The 21,472-nt window shown below is 37.3% G+C and overlaps 1 protein-coding gene across 1 annotated transcript; it reads left to right on the plus strand.

The window, feature by feature from the left end:
- Nucleotides 1–5,603: 5,603 nt before the first annotated feature.
- On the plus strand, nucleotides 5,604–16,755 carry LOC137716181 (ABC transporter C family member 3-like). Its single transcript, XM_068455590.1, has 10 exons — nucleotides 5,604–8,076; nucleotides 8,245–8,331; nucleotides 8,429–9,076; nucleotides 9,227–9,391; nucleotides 9,645–9,939; nucleotides 10,032–10,246; nucleotides 15,311–15,616; nucleotides 15,718–15,781; nucleotides 15,872–16,111; nucleotides 16,197–16,755. Exons 1-10 carry the CDS (start codon nucleotides 5,656–5,658, stop codon nucleotides 16,304–16,306), a joined length of 4,551 nt encoding a protein of 1,516 aa, XP_068311691.1. The 5' UTR covers nucleotides 5,604–5,655; the 3' UTR covers nucleotides 16,307–16,755.
- The last annotated feature ends 4,717 nt before the right edge of the window (nucleotides 16,756–21,472 follow it).

A 21,472-nucleotide genomic window follows, 5' to 3' on the forward strand; every position in this document is an offset into this window, starting at 1 on the left:
TTTCACGCGTACGTTTTAAAATTTTCAGAACGGGCTGTCACACTTTCCCCCAGCCTTCTTGTGATGTGTGGTCACGGTTAAGCCACGTCAACATTTTATATTAATTTTTTATAGAAATAATAAAACAAAAAGTAATAGGAATATAAAATGTTGACGTGGCTTAACCGTGACCACACAAATAGAAGGACATGGGAAGAGTATAAAAATGAAAGGGCAGACAATCCACCTCTAGTGATATTGGTAATGGTAATGATGGTATAATACATTATTATGGAGAAATCAAACTAAAAGCGAAGGCCGTTGTGGATCCACATACGCTTGATCTCGAGAAAGCCTATATGACTTGTTAGATTGGGACTTTATCTCGAGAAAGTCTATGTACAGAAACAATCAACCTAGCTTTATAAATTTGTACCATGAATGAGATGGTGAATGGTGTTGATACCTCAGATGATTAGAGTTGGGGAGATGAGAAGGAAAGATTCAGTTGATGATACATGAGGGGAAAAAAAAATGGAGGTATAAGCGTGTGCACCGTAAGAGAAATGTGGTTACGTTAGGGTTTATGAGTCAATAAAGTAACATTTGATTAAAATTATTGTACATTAAAAGGGTTGAAAAAACTCTATATATATAGGACCAGAATTTTGGTTATCAATCATATTCAGCAAGCTCGAGCACCTGGTTACAGTTTCTATGAATATAAGAAATAGAAACTTAGGATGCGGTCTCTGACCACGAATATTCTTTAATTGAAATCTTGTTAGTTTATAATTTTTTATCAAATTCCTTTCACTCTGTACACCTCAGCTTATTAGTATTAATAGATTTTCATGTTAGTTTTTTTATTTTTTTAAATTAAATAAATGTATTTGTTGCAAGTACCCATTCAACCACCAAAAAAGAATTTGTATCATTACATACTCCTGGAAAACAATGTGCCCATCATGTACTCCTGAAAAAAAAAAATTTGAACCCATTGAGAATGAAACTTATCCTTTTTTGTCAAATAAAATCAAGGGCATGTACCCATATGAAACTGATTAGCCCACAAAAAGAAAAAAAGACAGACTACAAAAGCTACGTCTGTGTGTACTGGAGGGAGAGATAGAGAGGTGATCGTTTCGGATGAGAGCTTACAAGAATAGGTGAGGCAAGTGGTCATGGAGTAAAAAGATGACAGGAGGAAGAACAGTTTGACTTTAATTTGCACAAAAGAGAGACATTGATTTCAAATGAACATTCTGATTTTAACTTAATTATAATTTATTTTGCCTAAATTGTGGGAGGAGATGAGATCTCAATTCATAGTATCAAAATTTGAAAATTAATATGCATAAATGAGTCCATACAATAATATATTTGATGGGTTGTTTAGGTTAACAAAAAAATAAAAATATTTAAGCAAAATGGTGACATGTCATGTTTTAAATGGAAAAAAGTTGATGCGGAGAAAGTCAAGAGATCTAGGTCAAAAATTGAAAACCAAGGGAGACTTTGGATGCGAATATGAATATTCTTTGACTGAAACCTTATTGGTTTTCAATTTTTGATCGAAATCCCTAAAATTAATGTGATAATTTATTTTTATGTATGTTACTATATTTTTTAAATTAAAAATTGAAATTTATAGTTGTTTATATTAATGAGATTTTAAATAAAAAACCATAATTTGTGTGATTAAAAATATTAAAATATAAATTATACTATTGTGTGTGTGTGCGCGTGCGTGTGTGTGTGTGTGTATAAACATGGGTGCATTCATCTAAATTAATCAAAAAATTATTGTACCAAAACATGGGTACATTTTTCAAAATCACAAAACATGGGTACATTTTTCAAAATCACAAAAAAAAAAAAAAAAAATGTATAGGCTTAATAACATTAGTAAATTTTTTCGATTAAACTTGAGATGGATACATTCTCAAATCAAAGAAAAAAGAATGTACCCATATAAGTTTAAAAATGGATTAGAAAAAAATTGAATAGATTTTATATATTAAAAAAAAAAAAAAAAGGTACATTTTACATATAACAAATTGGTATATTTAATAATGAGTACATTTTAAGATTAAAATTTTGAAAAAAAAATACATGAATGGGTACATATAAGATTAAAAACTTGAAAACATTTTTTTTAAAAAGCTAATGGGTACAAACTTATTCTAATTTTTTTATTTATTTTGGAATGTTTTGAATTGAAAATTAGTTAGGAGTTTAATAAAGGTGTGAGTATTAAAATTCTAAATCTATTGTTAATTTTTATTTTAAAAAATTATGTAATGGATATGTAAATTCATTATTACATTAATGTTAGGAATTTGGATCAAAATCTGAAAACTAATAAGATTTCAGTCAATAAATATTAGTAACTAGGGACGGATACTAATTTTTCCATCTAAGAAATTACTATACATCTCATGATTTTATGAATAAGCAAATCGTTTATTGGATGAGTGATTTTGCAATTTAAATACATGACAAGCATCTACGTAACGAGTGACGCAATTAGGGCGTATTTACTAATCCGTAATCAGATTGAGGGGAATTGAATTTAGGAGGAATTGGAATGAGTTGGAATCAGAATTAGATTACTGCTGAAGTTGTTTACCAAAACTGTCTGGAATTGGAGTAGAAATGACATTGATCTATATAAACTGTTTACTAATTCATATGAATCGGAATAAAATCTAATATAATTACTAAAGTACCAATGCTTAACTAATCTATTTTATTTGCTAATCATTTTTAGTAAAAGTTTTAGTACAAATTTAATATGAAAGAATATTTTTTATTTTCTTCTGCATATTTGAGAAGATTCTTAATCACCCTAATTTATTTCCTCTTCTCTCTCTCCCCCTCTCCCCAATCTTTCTCAGCAGCCGCACCATCCTCTCCAATACCCACCAACACCACCGTCTCTCCACCCTCCTCTCCTCCCCCATCCTCTTCTCTCTCACCCTCCACTACCTCAACTCACTCCCCCTCACCCACAAGACTCCTCATTGCCAACCACGTTGGTTTGGTATGGGGGCTTGATTTTTGACATTTTGTTCAAAAAATACCTACTAAAATTGCAGCAAGATTCTTCTTGGTTTGTGGTTTGATCTACTTTTGTGGTTTAATTGTTGTGGAAGATGATGATGGCCGTGTCTGTATCTTGGGAAGGCAAGGGATGTGCGACCGTGGTGAGGGAGAATGAGAGGGATAACACTGGGGACGAGAGCTTGGGTTTCTTTGGAATTTCAACTTTTATGCGAGGGCACAATGAGTAAGAAAAATGGATTCCTGACCCCCTCAATCCTCCGGAACCCAAAGACCATCTAATTTTTAGGAGTCCAATTCCTCCAAATTTTGGATTTGGATTCCAAAATTTGTGTGGAACCCACTAAATTTTTATTCCTTCATATTAGTAAACACCGAAGTATTCAGTAATCAGAATTCAATTCCGTTTCCTGATACTGTTTACCTTATGTAGACGTGCCCTTAAAACTTTATATTGATTGGAAGAGAGTATCATTTATGCAGACCAAACTGAAGTAATGCCTTCTTTTCTGTTTTTTTTTTTTTTTTTTCTATATGCTCTCCTCTTTTCTCAGAAAGTGTTGAATGAAAAGCGACTACTTGCGTGATGCCAAAGATGATTCTGAACTTGGGATAAGAGTCATTGACTGGTATAAAAATTAGTCACAAGGTGTTGAAGTTAATTGGTAGACATTAAAAATACCTTTCCAACGTCAAAGACTGCTAGTTGTTGAAACAAAAAGATTCAGAGTTGTTGCAAAAAATAAAAAATAAAAACAGATGGTTGGCGTGGCTTGTCAGCCAAGATATTAATCTTGTGGTGCTCTGTTGAAGAAAGTCAAACTAAATATTTCCTCTGTAAATAATTCCTTTTTTTTTTTTTTTTACTTCAGAGTATGTTTGAAAAAAAAATGATTTAATATTATATATTGTTTCGGTTAAAAGTAGAAGATATATGTCATGAAATATACTTTTTCTTTCGCTTTAATAGAATTGCAAGGAATGAGTTCCGGTCATGAATAATTTATATTCTATCTTCGACTTAGACATGAAATGAAGGTGGACATCCCTTTATTAATTCAACTGTAGATATTTTTGTATTTGATCCAACGATATTTTACATTAAGAAGTAGGAGTATTTAGGCTAAGTCGTTGTATAAGTTCAACATAATAAGATGATATTTGTTGCATGACATTTATATCCGTCCACTAATTGGTAATGAATAGGTCATTGATATCTCAAATGAACAGGTCATTTATTTCTTAATTATCTGCTGTAATTGTTAGGTTATTTATTCCTCAATTGATTAGGCAACTGATTCTTACTACTGAAATAGAGGTATTTGTGTAATTTGTCAGGATAGCCCCACCACTATATAAAGTCGGCTATGACTTACATTGTAAAATACCAAGAATTACTCTAATAAAATTCTCTCGTTCTCTCTCAAATTATTTTCCTTTACAACACGTTATCAACACTTTTGATCTTAACGGAATTAAAATTTGCAGTTTGATTTTTTCACCTTTTTGGCAACAATCCTCCAAATTTTGAAAGTAGGATCATCTTTGTATTTTGAAGTATTTCGTACCACTTAAAAAGCATCGGAATTCAAGACAGCATCAAATTCCCAAAATATCTTACATGGAATTCGGAATCAGGGTGTACCACTTGACTATTGACATGCAATCAGGGTGTACCACTTGACAATTGACATGCTTAATCCAATGCTTTAGTCACAACATGTGTTTCGAAATAAGTGATTTTTTTTAAAAGTCTTTAATCCAGTGGGGGCCAGGATGGTGCTTGTCGAAGATCCAAATTCGTCAATTTTCTTACTGTGAAAACAAACCACAAAATTCTAAGGCCTCGTTTGGTAAATAGAATAAGCAATGAATTTGGGTTAGAAGTGATTAGATAAGAGCTAATCCCATCATAATCTCATTATGTGTGTTTTTATGGTATAACTAATCCCTCCCAAACAATTAGGATAACCAATCAAACCACTTTGACCTTGTCCCTTATCCGAACTCAAGATTTGAATTAACACGTGCAAAGGTAAACAAATGAACTACAGATATGAGGATTTAAACTTGTATGCAGAAAGTGGAGCGCACTGCTTTAATCAATTTGACTAAGCGCAAACCTCTAAGAGTATCTCTAAAGAAAATGTCAACTTTTAAACATAAAATTTAAATTTGAAAGATAAGAAAGTAGGTTTGACAAGAAAAAATGAAAAAGTAGGATACAAAGCTACTGCCAATTTTGGCAGCAAGAATGGGATCTGACAATCAATATCAATTGATCAACTTCTAATTGTTGGTCTTTTCCAGGAACCAACACAACACTAGTTTGGGTCACTTTACTACCGTAGATATAATTATCTCCTTCACGTGTGTCTTGGGCACCACGTTAACCTCGGCCCCAAGAAATTCCACATTGACATTTGACTCTCCTCCCTCTCTCTCTCTCTCTCTCTCTCTCTCTCTCTCTCTTTCTCTCTCTCCCTTTCTCTCTATCTCCCTCCACATATATATATATATAAAAACAACCCACATAATCTTCCTTCAATAATCAAAACTGAAACCCCTCCCAGAATATCAGAACCTCCCCAGCAAAAAGCTCCAGAAATCATGGAGTCTTTTTATTCATCAAACCACGGTACTCTTTCAACCTTCTTCTCAAACTACTCATCATTTCTGATGCATCCAGGTACTGATTTTCTTCTCAAACAAGTTTTTATACGTGGGTTTTCCGGTTCATTACACATAGTGTTGTTATGTGTGTTGTTCTTCTCTTGGTTGTGGAGGATATTCAAGGGGGGTGATGGAGGAGGAGAAGAGGCTCCGAAACAGAGGTTTTCGAATAGTCAAAATTCGTACTACAAGCAGGCTTTAATTTGTAGTTTCTGTGTTTCTGGGTTTAGTCTTGTTTTTTGTTTATTGAACTACTTTTGTTGGTACAAAAATGGTTGGTCTGATGAAAAAATAGTGACCCTCTTGGATTTAGCTATTAGAACACTCTCTTGGGGTGCAGTTTGTGTTTACCTGCATACCCAATTCTCCAATTCTGCTGAATCCAATAAGTTCCCAAATTTTTTGAGAGTTTGGTGGGGTTTCTATTTCTCTATTTCTTGCTATTGCCTTGTCATAGACATTGTTCTTTTCAAGGACCATCTTTCGTTGCCTATTAAATCTTTGGTTTTCGATGCTGTCTGTGTTGTTTCGGGTTTGTTTTTCATGTATGTGGGGTTTTTTGGGAAGAAAGAGGGCATATATGCTGTTCTGGAGGAACCCCTTTTGAACGGTAATCGTAGTACTAGTGTAGGTAATGATGGAGAGTCAAATAGGTCAAAGGGGGGAACAAATGTTAACCCTTATTCGAATGCTGGAATTTTCAGCATCCTTACCTTTGCTTGGATGGGTCCTTTAATTGCGGTTGGGAATAAGAAGGCATTAGACCTTGAGGATGTTCCTGAACTAGATAAGGTTGACAGTGTATTTGGGTCCTATCCTCGTTTTAAAAGTAAGCTCGAGGCTGGGTGTGGTGGGAACGGCAGAGTTACCACACTTCATCTGGTGAAGGCATTAATCTTATCAGCCTGGAAAGAGATTCTCTTGACCGCTTCATTTGCGATTTTTTACACAATGGCATCTTATGTCGGTCCATATCTGATTGACACATTTGTCCAATACCTCTATGGGCGACGGCAGTTCAAAAATGAAGGCTATGTTTTGGTTTCTGCATTTTTGATTGCAAAGCTCGTGGAGTGCCTCACTCAAAGGCACTGGTTCTTTAAGACGCAACAGGTAGGAGTAAGAATCCGAGCGGCACTTGTTACAGCGATCTATAACAAGGGTTTGACCTTGTCATCCAAGTCCAAGCAGGGCCACACTAGCGGTGAGATTGTCAATTTTATGACTGTCGATGCTGAGAGGATCGGTGACTTCACTTGGTACATGCACGATCCATGGATGGTCCTTGTACAAGTTGGCTTGGCCCTAGTGATTTTGTACATAAATCTTGGTCTTGCAGCTATTGCAACATTGATTGCAACGATAATTGTTATGTTGGCAAATGTTCCTTTGGGGTCCTTGCAGCAGAAGTTTCAGGACAAGTTAATGAAGTCAAAAGATAAAAGGATGAAGGCAACATCTGAGATCTTGAGGAACATGAGAATTCTCAAGCTTCAAGCATGGGAGATGAAGTTTTTGGCTAAAATTAATGAACTCCGGAAGTCGGAGGAAGGGTGGTTGCGAAAGTTTGTTTATACTTCGGCCATGACCACATTTGCCTTCTGGGGTGCCCCAACATTTGTGTCTGTCGTCACTTTTGTTGTTTGCATGCTTTTAGGAATCCCACTCGAATCCGGGAAGATCTTATCTGCACTTGCAACGTTCAGGATTCTTCAAGAGCCTATCTTCAATCTTCCAGACACAATTTCTATGATAGCACAAACTAAGGTGTCTCTTGATAGAATTGCATCATTCCTTTGTCTTGATGACTTGCAGCCAGATGTTATAGAGAACGTCCCAAGAGGTAGTTCCGATACAGCAATTGAGATAATTGATGGGAATTTCTCTTGGGATTTATCTTCCCCTAATCCAACATTGAAGGATGTAAATTTCAACGTGAGCCATGGTATGAGGGTTGCTGTTTGTGGGACTGTTGGCTCAGGTAAGTCGAGCTTACTTTCTTGCATTCTAGGAGAAGTTCCAAAGATATCTGGGACTCTTAAGTTGTGTGGGACAAAGGCCTATGTTTCTCAGTCCCCGTGGATACAGAGTGGAAAGATAGAAGAAAACATATTGTTTGGTAAAGAGATGGACAGAGAAAGTTACGAGAGGGTTCTTGAAGCATGTTCGTTAAAGAAGGACCTGGAGATTCTATCATTTGGTGATCAGACGGTTATAGGGGAGAGGGGAATCAATTTAAGTGGCGGGCAGAAGCAAAGAATACAAATTGCACGAGCTTTGTACCAAGATGCTGATATTTACCTGTTTGATGATCCTTTTAGTGCCGTTGATGCTCATACAGGATCCCACCTTTTTAAGGTATTTCATTTCTCTAATCCAATGTGATTGCATATACGTAATAAACTGAATCTTCAAAACTCTTCGCATCTTAGAATTAGTGACAATGCATCCATAATATTCTTTTGCTTGGCCTGAACTGATGTATGATTTGACCATTAATTTATTTAATTGACAATTGCACTACAGGAATGTTTACTGGGCTTGTTAAGTTCGAAAACAGTAATTTATGTCACTCATCAAGTGGAGTTCTTGCCGGCCGCTGACCTTATATTGGTAAAGTATCCGCAGAGCTTTTCTTGAAATTCCAATTTGTAATACGTGTTATTATCTACTTGGTATCTGTCTGCTCAAAGTTACTCCTTATCATCAGGTCATGAAGGACGGAAGAATTACTCAAGCTGGAAAGTTCAATGATATTCTTAGTTCCGGAACTGATTTTAAGGAACTTGTGGGAGCACACGAAGAATCTTTGTCCTCGCTTAACTCGGTAGAGGAAGGGCCTGCTGAACAAATAATTGTGAGAAACAAAGATGCACATTTGGCTAGTACTAATGGGCTTGTCCAAAAAGAAGAAAGCATTGATGTTCAGAATAGTAAAACAGATGATTTAGGTGAGTCAAAAGGGCAGATTGTTCAAGAAGAAGAGAGAGAGAAAGGTAGAGTTGGTTTTTCAGTCTACTGGAAGTATATCACCACAGCATACGGAGGAGCTCTTGTGCCTTTTATATTGCTTGGACAAATTCTCTTTCAGATCCTTCAAATTGGAAGCAATTACTGGATGGCTTGGGCAACTCCCGTGTCTGAGGATGCGCAACCTGCTGTTACAAGCTCTACACTGATAATTGTGTACGTTGCTTTGGCTATTGGAAGTTCTGTTTGTATTCTCTTCAGAGCCACGTTTCTTGCAACAGCCGGGTATAAGACAGCAACTATACTCTTTAGTAAAATGCACTATTGCATTTTCCGTGCTCCAATGTCTTTCTTTGATGCGACTCCAAGTGGACGAATCTTAAACAGAGTAAGCAACATATATTTCTAATATCATACCTGATTGGGTGGTTCAAAGAGAATTATATGAGTTTTATGTAGTTTCCCTCTCTGCGTTAAAACCTTCCGCTTCCTCTGCTACAGTACTAAAATCAGTAACCGCATCAATGATTTCTTGCAGGCTTCTACTGACCAAAATGTAGTGGACATGAACATGCCAAGTCAACTTGGGGGCCTAGCTAACTCAATGATCCAGCTTTTGGGAATTATTGCGGTGATGTCACAGGTTGCATGGCAGGTTTTCATCATTTTTATCCCTGTGGTTGCTATCTGTATCTGGTATCAGGTAATTCTTCTCACCTTTTCAGAATGCTCCTATTTTATATGTTCTACTGATACGTCAACTTATCACATGAATTCAAATATGGAAAATCTTTCAGTTTTAATTCTTCACTGTTCATGCTCTATTGATGCTCTTTATTCATGCCTTACTCACCTCAACTTGGCTTCCTTATTGACGAAAAAATTAACTCATGTTACAGCCAAAAATATATAAGAATCATGTTAAATAGGATGCTCACGAATTTATATTGATGCAGCAATACTACATTCCTTCAGCAAGAGAACTAGCACGGTTGGTTGGAGTATGCAAAGCTCCAGTGATACAACATTTTTCCGAAACAATTTCAGGGTCGACAACAATTAGAAGCTTCGACCAAGGATCAAGATTCAGGGATATAAATATGAAATTGAATGATAGTTTTGGTCGCCCTAAGTTCCATACTGCGGCTGCAATGGAATGGCTATGTTTTCGCTTGGATATGTTGTCATCTATCACATTTGGGTTTTCTTTGATTTTCTTGATCTCTATTCCAACAGGGATGATTGATCCAGGCAAGTGATATTCAACTTGTGTGTTACTGATTATTCTTTTTGAATTGTTTGTTAAGCATGATCTTATTTGTTTTGGATATTTTACTCTGAAGGCATTGCGGGCTTGGCTGTCACATATGGACTTAATCTAAACATGTTACAAGCTTGGTGTATATGGAACCTTTGCAATGTGGAGAACAGAATAATATCGGTGGAGAGATTAATACAGTACACTAATATTCCCAGTGAGCCTCCTCTTGTAATAGAATCCAATAAGCCAGATCGTTCTTGGCCATTACGTGGAGAAGTTGATATACGTGATCTTCAGGTACTTTTTGTTTTGGTTTATTACTTTCATACAATGGAGGATTCTTACGATTTTGGTTTCAACTTGTTGTTCTTTTTCTGATTAAACTGCTGCAACGGCAGCAGTGTTTTATACATATTTTACATACACGCATGCACACATACGCATGCAATAAACAAATGCAATGCAGTGTGTTGTGCTTGCTGTCCATAATGCAGCAACTAGAGAAAAATAATGCAGCAACCATACTGACTAGCTGTCAAGGAATAATACAACATTCCTTTTTCACGTGCCCTTCCATACTGACTGCAATATTCCCTGCCATACTGACAGTATACCATACTGTCCATTATTCCATATTGTCCATACTGTCAATACTCCCCCTCAAGCTGGATCAAGGGGGTTGATTGATCCAAGCTTGAACAATAACCGTTGAAACTGTGTAAAATCGAGAGCTTTCGTGAAAAGGTCCGCAAGTTGATCATGACTTCTAGTGTACACAGTTTCGATGACTTTGGATTGAACTTGAGTGCGGATGAAGTGGCAGTCAACTTCAATGTGTTTAGTCCGTTCATGGAAGACAGGATTGGATGCAATATGCATTGCAGCCTGGTTGTCACAGAATAAGGACATGGGTTCCTTGCTGGTGAAGCCAAGATCAAGAAGGAGACTCTTCAACCAGATGAGTTCAGAAGCTGTTGCTGCCATGGCCCGATATTCAGCTTCCGCACTGGACCGTGCAACCACTGTTTGTTTTTTACTTTTCCAGGTGACAAGGTTTCCACCTACAAAGGTACAAAAACCTGTGGTGGATTTTCGATCAAGGGAATTACCAGCCCAGTCAGCATCGGTATAGGCCAGAATGTTGTTAGACTCATTTTTCTGCATGAGTATGCCTCTGCCGATCGAGCCCTTGAGATATCGGAGGATTCTCTTGACAATTTCCCAATGAACCAATGTAGGAGAATGCATAAACTGACTGATAAGGCTAACGGAGTAAGCAATATCAGGCCTTGTGATAGTGAGGTAAATGAGTTTCCCAACCATGCGTTGATACACATTAGGATTTGATAGGGGTTTACCTGGAGCATCCAATTGAAGTTTGCTAGCAAGTGGGGTGCGAGCAGGTTTGCAGTTGACCATATGTGCTTCTTTAAGAAGGTCAAGAACATACCTCCTTTGATTCAAGAATAGACCCTTGGAAGAGGTAGCCATCTCAATTCCCAGAAAATATTTCAAGGTTCCCAAGTCTTTAATGGCAAACTGTTGGTGAAGCGACCGTTTAAGAGCCTCGAGTTCATCCATGTTGTCCCCCGTGATGATAAGGTCGCCAACATATATAAGAACTATGAGCTTCCCTTGGACACCACTTCGAACAAAGAGAGAGGAGTCAGCATGACTCCTTTTGAACCCTGCCACTTCAAGAACGGAGCTCAGTTTGGCGTACCAAGCTCGAGGAGACTGTTTAAGTCCATATATAGCTTTATGAAGCTTGCAGACTTTGGTAGGTTCTTGTTCTTGAGGGTGTCCTGGAGGTAGCTTCATGTACACCTCTTCTTGAAGCTCACCGTGAAGAAATGCGTTTTTAACATCCATTTGAAACAAGGGCCAGTCGTGGTTGACTGCTACTGATAACAACACCCTTACTGTGTTCATTTTGGCGACGGGAGCAAAAGTCTCCTTGTAATCAATACCGTAGGTTTGAGTGAACCCCCGTGCAACCAATCGTGCCTTGTGTCTTTCAATGGTACCATTGGAATTGAATTTGGTCTTGTAAATCCATCTACTCCCTACGGCTTTCTTCCCTTTGGGAAGGTCTACCACACTCCAGGTTTGATTTTCGTTTAGTGCTTTGAGCTCATTATGCATGGCTTCTCTCCACACGGGCATACATACTGCTTCTTGAAAGTTTTTAGGCTCAACATTATTTGTCACCTGACTTAGGAAGGATGCATGAGATGCTGACAGTTTGTGATAAGTAAGAGCTTCAGAAATGGGATGCCTTGCACTGTAAGTGATGTACTCTTGCAGCCGTAGAGGAGGATTGCGATCGCGAGTTGGGTTCTTTTTTGGTGCTGCTACAATTGGTTGTGTGGCAACAACTGGTGCTGGGGCACGAGATATATCTTCACTGACCATCTCATCAACTGGGGAATCACTTATAGGGTGGTATGGGGGGGTGTCTGTATGGATTTCAGCAAGAGTTGGTAGTGGAAAAATATCCATTAGACTCTCCCCCTGAGAACTATTCGGGGAGTGATTGTTGAAGAAAGGAACTAGTTCATCAAACCGTACATCCCTAGAAACAACCAGCTTCCCAGTGTGTGGGTTATAACATTTGTATCCCTTTTGAGAACTCGAGTACCCCATAAACACACACTTGATAGCTCGAGGTTCGAGTTTATCACGATGATTTGCTTGAACGTGAACATAACAAGTGCATCCAAAAATCCTGAAATGAGTTAAATCAGCAGTTCTTCCCTTCATAACTTCAAAGGGTGATTTGGAATTCAGGACACGAGTGGGAAGTCTGTTAATGATATAGGCTGCAGTGAGGAGTGCTTGGGACCAGAATCTCTTGGGAACTTGCATCTGAAACATAAGAGACCTAGTTTTCTCCAATAAATCCCTATTCTTGCGTTCGGCAACACCATTTTGTTGTGGTGTACCCACACAACTAGTTTGATGCAAGATACCATGACTGCTCAAGTAGTTTGACAGATTGTTGGAGGTATACTCGGTGCCATTATCTGACCGTAAGGTATATATTTTTGAGGAGAATTGGTTGGTTATTAGCTTATGAAAGTCTTGAAAAGCTGTAAAAAATTCACTTTTAGACTTTAAGAGATATAACCAGGTAACCCTAGAGTAGTCATCTATGAATGTAACAAAATACTTGTACCCATCAAATGACTCAACACGGGTAGGTCCCCAAATATCTGAGTGTACAACTTCAAAGAGTTTACTGGTTCTAGATTTAGAGGGTACAAAAGGTAGCCTAGTGGCTTTTGACATTTGACAGATCTCACACTCATGTGTGTTGGTACAATAATTTGGAAATAATTTAGACATTACTGGTTCGGAGGGATGAGCGAGACGTTGGTGCCAAAGTTGATGCTTCTGGACATGGCTTAGGGTGGCAATGGGTTCCTTAATTTGATTGAACTCCTTTGAGATGTAGTACAGACCATTTAAGAAAAAACCCTCACCAATCTTCTTCTGAGTGACTCGATCCTGAAACACAACTGTGTGAGGAGAAAAAATAGCAAGACAGTTCAAAGTATGTGTGATGTTTCCTATGGACAGAAGCTGAAATGGAAATGAGGGTACATATAGTGCCGTAGACTCTACATCACTCCCCATCAATTTAATTTTTCCTTTTCCTAGGACTGGTTCCCCTTTCCCATTTGCTACAGACACATGAGTAGGATTAGGTAATTTTTGAAACTCATGGAGACAAGCTTGGTTGTTGGTTATATGGTCAGTGGCACCTGAGTCTACAATCCAAAAATCGTGTGTGAGATTGAGAGCCGTGGAAAGTGCACAAATGATACCTGGGATATTGCCGGATGTAGTGGTGTTTGAATTTGCCAAAAAACCAGCAAATTTTCCAAGCATTTCTGTGGAATTTTCCGTGGTGACATTGTTACCCTCAGCGATATCACTCTTCTTTTGGAGAAAGGCGGCAAACTCATTGATCAGGGAGAAAGGGCTTGAGGTGAAGTTTGACATCTCTTTAGATTGGAAGGCTTTAGGCGTAAACCCTTTCCCATCCCTGATCATTTTTCCTTCCTTGTTAAACTTAGGTTTTAACTCAGGGTGTAAAATCCAGCATTTTTCCCTTACGTGCCCCTTGGTGTTGCAGTATGTGCATTTCCAGTCAGCTTTCTTTCCATTAAAAAACCTTTCACTAGTGAAGTTGTGGTTACTGGTGAAAGCCCTAGCTTCTGGGCTAGACCGAGGCTCAACATGCATTACTTTCCTTCGAGTTTCCTCTCTTTGGACTGCATGACACACGTTGACGAACGATGGTAGCTCAGGAGTCATTAGTAAGTGGCTACGCAAGTCTTCATACTCAACTCCCAAGCTTGCCAATAGTTGGAACACTTTATCTTCATCAGCCCTTTTCAAGAGTGCAGCGGATTCAGTGGTGTGTGGACGGTATAGATCAAGTTCATTCCACATAGATTTCATGCTTCCAAGATGCTGAATGAAAGTTTGATTACCTTGCTTAAGTCCAGCGAGGCTTTTCTTCAGTTCAAACACACGGGCAGCATTGTGTTGACTGCCGTACATTTCTTTGATCGATTCCCATAAGATGTGTGAAGAATCTGAGTAGCTGAAGATCTCGGACAACTTGGGCTCCATCGAGTTAAGTATCCAGGACATAACAAGCTGGTCATTTGAGTGCCATGCATCAAAGTTAGCTGAGGAAGAATCTGGAGGCTTGATGGTTCCATTTACGTACCCTAGTTTCGATCTTCCTCCTAGAGCAAGAGATATAGCTCGTGACCATGGCAAGTAGTTGAACTCATTCAACAACACGGTGCACAGTCGTGGGTTGCTCTCCCCGTGTATCATGTTGGCTGGTGTTAGGGTTGGGGAACTTGTAGCCTCAGAACTAGATGGGATATCTTCTGCCATCACAACAAATGATGAACAGAGGAAGAAGAACAGGCTAGAAGAATAAACAACAGAGGCAGGACCCTATGGTTCCTGCTCTGATACCATCTTACGATTTTGGTTTCAACTTGTTGTTCTTTTTCTGATTAAACTGCTGCAACGGCAGCAGTGTTTTATACATATTTTACATACACGCATGCACACATACGCATGCAATAAACAAATGCAATGCAGTGTGTTGTGCTTGCTGTCCATAATGCAGCAACTAGAGAAAAATAATGCAGCAACCATACTGACTAGCTGTCAAGGAATAATACAACATTCCTTTTTCACGTGCCCTTCCATACTGACTGCAATATTCCCTGCCATACTGACAGTATACCATACTGTCCATTATTCCATATTGTCCATACTGTCAATAAGGATCAATTACGTTTATAATTTTATTTCATGTTTATATAGGTCCGGTATGCACCACACATGCCACTTGTGTTGCGAGGTCTCACGTGTACCTTTCCTGGAGGAATGAAAACTGGGATTGTGGGGAGAACTGGCAGTGGCAAATCAACTCTCATACAGACCCTTTTCCGAATTGTTGATCCTTCTGTTGGCCAGATTTTGATAGATAGTATTGATATCTCTTTAATTGGACTGCATGATCTGCGGTCTAGGTTGAGCATTATCCCTCAGGACCCAACCATGTTTGAAGGGACTGTAAGAAGCAATCTGGACCCGCTTGAAGAGTACACAGACGAACAAATTTGGGAGGTTGGTTGATCAGAATTCTGTTTCCACTAAATGTTCATCATTATCTGATTTTTCAGTTCCACATTGGCGTCACTTGTTAAAATGTCTTTTATTTGGTTTAGGCCCTCGATAAGTGCCAACTCGGAGATGAAGTCAGGAAGAAGGAAGGAAAGCTAGATTCCACAGGTTTGTTCTAACATAGAGGCTATATAGATGCTCTCAATTCCATTCTATGTCATGGAAATTATTTATGCTTATGTTTGACAATTGCTGCAGTTAGCGAGAATGGAGAGAACTGGAGTATGGGTCAGAGACAGCTGGTCTGCCTTGGCCGTGTGCTCCTGAAGAAAAGTAAAGTTTTGGTGCTTGATGAAGCTACTGCATCAGTTGATACAGCTACGGATAATCTGATCCAGCAGACCCTTCGACAACACTTTACTGACTGCACAGTCATTACTATTGCGCATCGTATAACTTCTGTTCTTGACAGTGACATGGTTCTGCTTCTAAGTCATGGTTAGTATTGCCAATATGAATCCATTCAACTTTCCAAATGGTCCTCATAGTTTTTTACTTGAATGTATTTTCGATTGTGTTGCAGGGCTTATTGAGGAATATGACTCCCCTGCAAGATTGCTGGAAAACAAATCATCGTCTTTCGCTCAGCTCGTGGCAGAGTACACAATGAGGTCGAATTCCAGTTACGAGTAGTTTAAATGACTCCAAATCTTCACAATGCACTACTCAACTGGGTAACAAACTGTTTTGATAACGACGAATAAGTGGTGAGTATGATCTTACTCGCGTTTGTACCGAACCATCAGAATCGGGCGATCAAGTTGCAGGTTCAAAGTGTATTTTAGGCTATATTCTGTTAGAAATTTGTATTATTCCAGTAATTGTTGATCTCAGAGTTAATGTAGCTGTCAAATTTAATGAAATCGAGAATGTTTGGTTAAAATTTACCAGTTTAATTGTTGACCCTAAGTCGTGCTATTTCAATCATGGTTTTGGATTGAATTTAGTTGAATGGTTGGAATTTCGTCCACAAATGCCTACTTGGTTGGTTTGAAACGTGGATTAGGCAAGTTGGCTACGGTAATCTGCATGCAACCCCACACTGGTTTTGTCAAAAAGTCTCCACTCCACAAAGGATACCAATAATTGTGCGTGCCCGGGACTCATGGTTGGAGCATTTTCTGCCATATCCAATCTCTATCCGTATTTTGTTGAAATTTCCAAACAGAATTATACTTGTTGCGGGAAATTTTGATTTTCTAATTACAATGGCTCTTTAGGATGCAAATCTGATATGTGAAGGATTTTTTCATACAAAAAAATTACAATAGTAATTCAAATTACCATAAGCATTCAGTCTTTGTTCAAGAAAATAGTTAATTACACTAACACCTTTTGAAATTTATCATACTTTTGTAAAACTTCTTTAGATTTGAAAAATTACACGGACACTCCCTGAGCCCGAGGTTTTATTTCAGTTTTATCCCCTTTAATGACAAACTTACCTTTATCATAAATAAATAGAAAAATAAATCAAATTAAAAATTATATTAACATTAAAAAAAAACAAAAAAACAGCAAATTCATATTCATCTTCTTCTTTCCTGATAGGATTTTTACCACCTGCAAAAGCAGGGATAAAAATATTTGCAAGAGAACAAAGTTATCGTAGTATAATAGCTCAAACAAGGTTGTTCTCACATGGATTGATTGAATAATTAGTGTTTAAACTAATTCTTAATTAACTATTCAAAACAAAGTTTCGAAAAGTTTGATTTTATGACCTAGAATATTAAAAATGAATTTTAAATTAAAACAATTAAAGAAACCAATTTGAAGGGGAACAATAAATAATGATAAAAGGACACTAGGGTTCCTCCATCATTTTAAGAATCTTATGTAGTTTTACCAATTATTTATGAATTACACATGCAACTTTGAAGGTTAGGTTTTCCTTATGCATATTCTACTTGTGGCATTCAAGGTAGAACATATATTAAACATGCAATCTGTTTGTGGCATTTAGATCAAATATAAACATATTTGACTCATTATGCTTTATGAAAACCTTTTGAAAAACCATGCAACCTCTAAGACGTGGCATTCGCCCTAGGTGAACTTACAACTATCAATCACAAGAAGCAATACTCAATCCTCTGGTGGCATTCCGACCGAATTGCATCTGATTACTTATCTATACATCCTAATGGTAGTGAAGTATTAAGATATAGAGACAGTTTAAACACAATGATTAATAATTCAAAGTATGCTTGCATAACATCATAAGCAATTAAATGAAGACTACATATTCATGCTAAGGCTCAAGGCATCGCCCTAGCGAACAAAAATTAGTTACAATCAACTATAAAACAAAATATTATTAAGAACATGGATAGAAAACACCTTGTAGGGTATGAAATTCTCCAAAATAGTGCGTGTGTTTCTCCCTCCTTTCTAATGGCTAAATAGCCTTATTTATACTAGGAGAAATACTTTTAATACTTAATTTTATATTAAGAAAACATTTTAAAAACGTTTCAAAGAGAGACAAAATTAATACATGTGAAAGATGACATCATTGACTTTTTTTCTCTCGAGTTTAAGTTATGAAGATACCCTTTATAGTGGTAAAGGCTTTTCACACTATGCTGCCTTCTCTCTCTTTCTCTTTTCACACTTCTACCTCTTTCACTAGATTCGATTGGCTGAGATCTCCGCCGAGCTTGCAATGGAAGTAAGGAATTCTCTGAAATGTAACTTCTAGGGTTCCCAAAATTCCACGCACCTAGTTTTCTTATATGTATACAAAGTTTGCCATTTTTTGTTCAAATGTATATCAACCCGTTTCTTATTTTATTTTTATTTTATTATATCTTACAATATATTGAATTGTTAATTAAGAGTTCAAAAAAAAAAAAAATGGCTTCTTCAAATCCCTAAGCCGATGTCTAAGTCAACAAATTAACCTTTCTTTTATTCAATTTATGAGACAACTCAAAGCTTAGTAATCTGTAGCCACCAATAACATGTTCATAATTTAATAACCCAATTTGAATGTTGTGAATGTGGGGGGAAAATGTCATTTCGTCCTCTTATTATTTTCATTTTTCTCTTACTCGCATCCATCTGAACGGTCCAAGTTAGCTTCAGAAGTCTACAATCACAAGTCCAAGCTAGTTTGATCATTTGCATCAAATGTATGCCCCTACCATCTAGTATTAAAAAACGAAACATGTTTTGAGTGTTCTTCCAGATGAATCTATGAATCCGAGTTAGCAAAGAGGCAGACTTCAAACCAGGCAATGTCCAATTAGGAACTCTTTTTCTCCTCTCATCTCGGGTACGAAGGACTTCATGCTTTCAGGAGAACAATGGATTTCTGTAAAAAACTGATTCTACATGTTTTTGAAACTAATTTTGCAAAAATGATCGATAATGGGTTGGACTGATGGCACATGTGTAGTTTTGTTGAAAATATACAAACTGATTACTAACATTATACAAATTGATTCTGGACAAAGGTCGAGGATGGGTTGAACTGATGACTTTTATGTAGTTTTGTTATAACCTTAGTAGTTTAGTTAGTCTGAGAAAAGCATGGAGACTTAAATAACAAAACTAGTCACAAATCTTCTTTTCTATTAAATTATTGAATATTATCATTATTTTTCAATGTCATACATAATACCATTCAATTGCATAAAATATTATGGAGGGTGAAGAAAGTTAAAAGTCTAATGACACAGTATGGTGGTGGTAGTAGTATTTTGGCTTGGAATCAGATTTTTATCATCGGGTCGGCAGGACTTAAGGATCTCTCTTTGTTTATTATTTACCTAGCCTGGTGCAGCTGTGTTAACTCAATAATTTTTACTAGGCTGTTATTTGAAATTGATTCTGCAAAAATAGTCGATGATGGGTTGAAATGATTCTGCAAAGATGGTTGAGGATGGGTTGAACTGATTCTGCAAATATGTTCGAATACAAGTTGAATTGATTTTGCAAAAAATGGTTGAATACTGGTTGAATTGATGCTGCAAAAATGGTCGAGGATGGGTGAACTGATTCTGCAAGAATAGTCGAATATGGGTTGTACTGATGCTGCAAAAATGGTTGAGAACGGGTTGAATTGATTCTGCAAATATAGTCGAATACAGGTTGAACTGATTTTGCAAAAGTTTTCGAAGATGGGTTGAACTGATGTTGCAAGAATGGTTGAAGATGAGTTAAGTTGATTCTGCAAAAATAGTTGAGGACGAGTTGAACTGATTCTGCAAATATGGTCGAATGCGAGTTGAACTGGTTTTGCAAAAATGATCGAACATAGGTTGAATTGATTCTGCAAAAATGGTTGAGGACATGTTGAAATGATTATGCAAAAATGGTCAAGGACAGGTTGAACTGATTTCATAAATATGGTCAAATGTGGGTTGAACCGGTTCTGCAAAAATGATCAAATATGGGTTGAACTAATTCTACAAAAATGGTCGAGGATGGGTTGAAATGATTTTGCAAAAATAGTGGAAGATGGGTTGAACTGATTCTCCAAAAATGATCGAGGAGGGGTTGAACTAATTCTGCAAAAATGGTTGAAAACTGATTGAACTGATTCTGCAAAAATGGTCAAGGATGAGTTGAACTGATTTTAGTAATAAATGATACAAACTGATTATGCATATAGTTTCAAAATTGATTATGCAGAAATACTTGATGATGGGTTAAGCTTATGACACATATTAATTTTGTAGTGAGTTGGTTCTATTAATAATCCTAAAGCCTTAGGGGTATGACTGGTATTTTAAAACATTGTTTTCATGTTTTTGGGCTGGGCTTTAGTTATTTTTATGTTTTTGTCTCTCCTTGACATGTTTAAAAACTAGTGGAGATCCTTGAAATATAGTGAAAGTTTTGGTCTCTATATATAAAGCTCCCTTTATACTACTACAAATAAAATCCTACCTAGAAAAGGTCTTCTAAAAACTAGGAAATATGATAGAATAAGATAACTAGGAAATAAAAGGTTTCCTATTTAAACTAGAATTCAAACTGCAGAGAAATTTCATCTTTTGACCAACCAAATTAACTCCGATTTGGTTCCAAAATGTCTCTTTTAAAACTTGAGACGTCCTTAACAAATCCTCAGAATGAGTCTTCCTCAAAATATACCATTTGACCTTCAAAATATCCAAAATGCCCAGAAACATCAATTTGGGAAAGTTGTGCGCTGGGTCTTCTTTTTCTCGCCAGTGTCAAATGGCTTGGCAGAAAAATCTTAAACTTTGATACAATCATCTTGAAAGATTCAAGAACATCCTCCAATTAGAATCACTCCAAAATTCATCTGTTTAATCACTTTTTGCTCAAGAGGAAGTCAAATATCCTACATTGGAAATATAATCCAAAAGTATCAAAATTCTACCAAAATAACCAATAAACTATAAATAAGAATAGGGTAACATATATGGTATAATATGGACCCATCAATTCCCCTTCCAAGTTTTTTCCCTACCACAAACATTTTCCCTTACCGATTAAAGCTCCATGCTCTAAAAAACTCTCTCTAGAAACCCTCTCACCCCGCTTCAAACTCTAGCTTCCTCCATGGCCACCGGCCTCTGACTAAGGTTGGGGGCCGGTGGCAGCATCTCCTTCACCTCCTAGCCTCCCTCACTTCTTCCCATCATTTCTTTCCCCTTTATTTCCCCCCTCCCATCCCAGATTTTCTCTCGCCTTGCCATCCACCTCCCCCTCTTTACTTACGCCATCTTCCCCCATCCTAGCCTTCTCAACCCTCCACCCTCCTCTCCCCTCTTGTGTTTCTCCCCCCAACCTTCAGATCTATACCTTGTCCTCTCAAGA

The sequence above is a fragment of the Pyrus communis genome, chromosome 14, assembly GCF_963583255.1.
Source record: "Pyrus communis chromosome 14, drPyrComm1.1, whole genome shotgun sequence".
Classification (NCBI taxonomy): Eukaryota; Viridiplantae; Streptophyta; class Magnoliopsida; order Rosales; family Rosaceae; genus Pyrus; species Pyrus communis.

Coding starts and splice junctions, on each gene's coding strand:
- LOC137716181 (XM_068455590.1), top strand. CDS start 5,656: ATGGAGTCTTTTTATTCATCAAACCACGGTACTCTTTCAACCTTCTTC. Junction 15,617..15,717: donor CAGACGAACAAATTTGGGAG/GTTGGTTGATCA, acceptor TATTTGGTTTAG/GCCCTCGATAAGTGCCAACT. Junction 16,112..16,196: donor GGTTCTGCTTCTAAGTCATG/GTTAGTATTGCC, acceptor ATTGTGTTGCAG/GGCTTATTGAGGAATATGAC.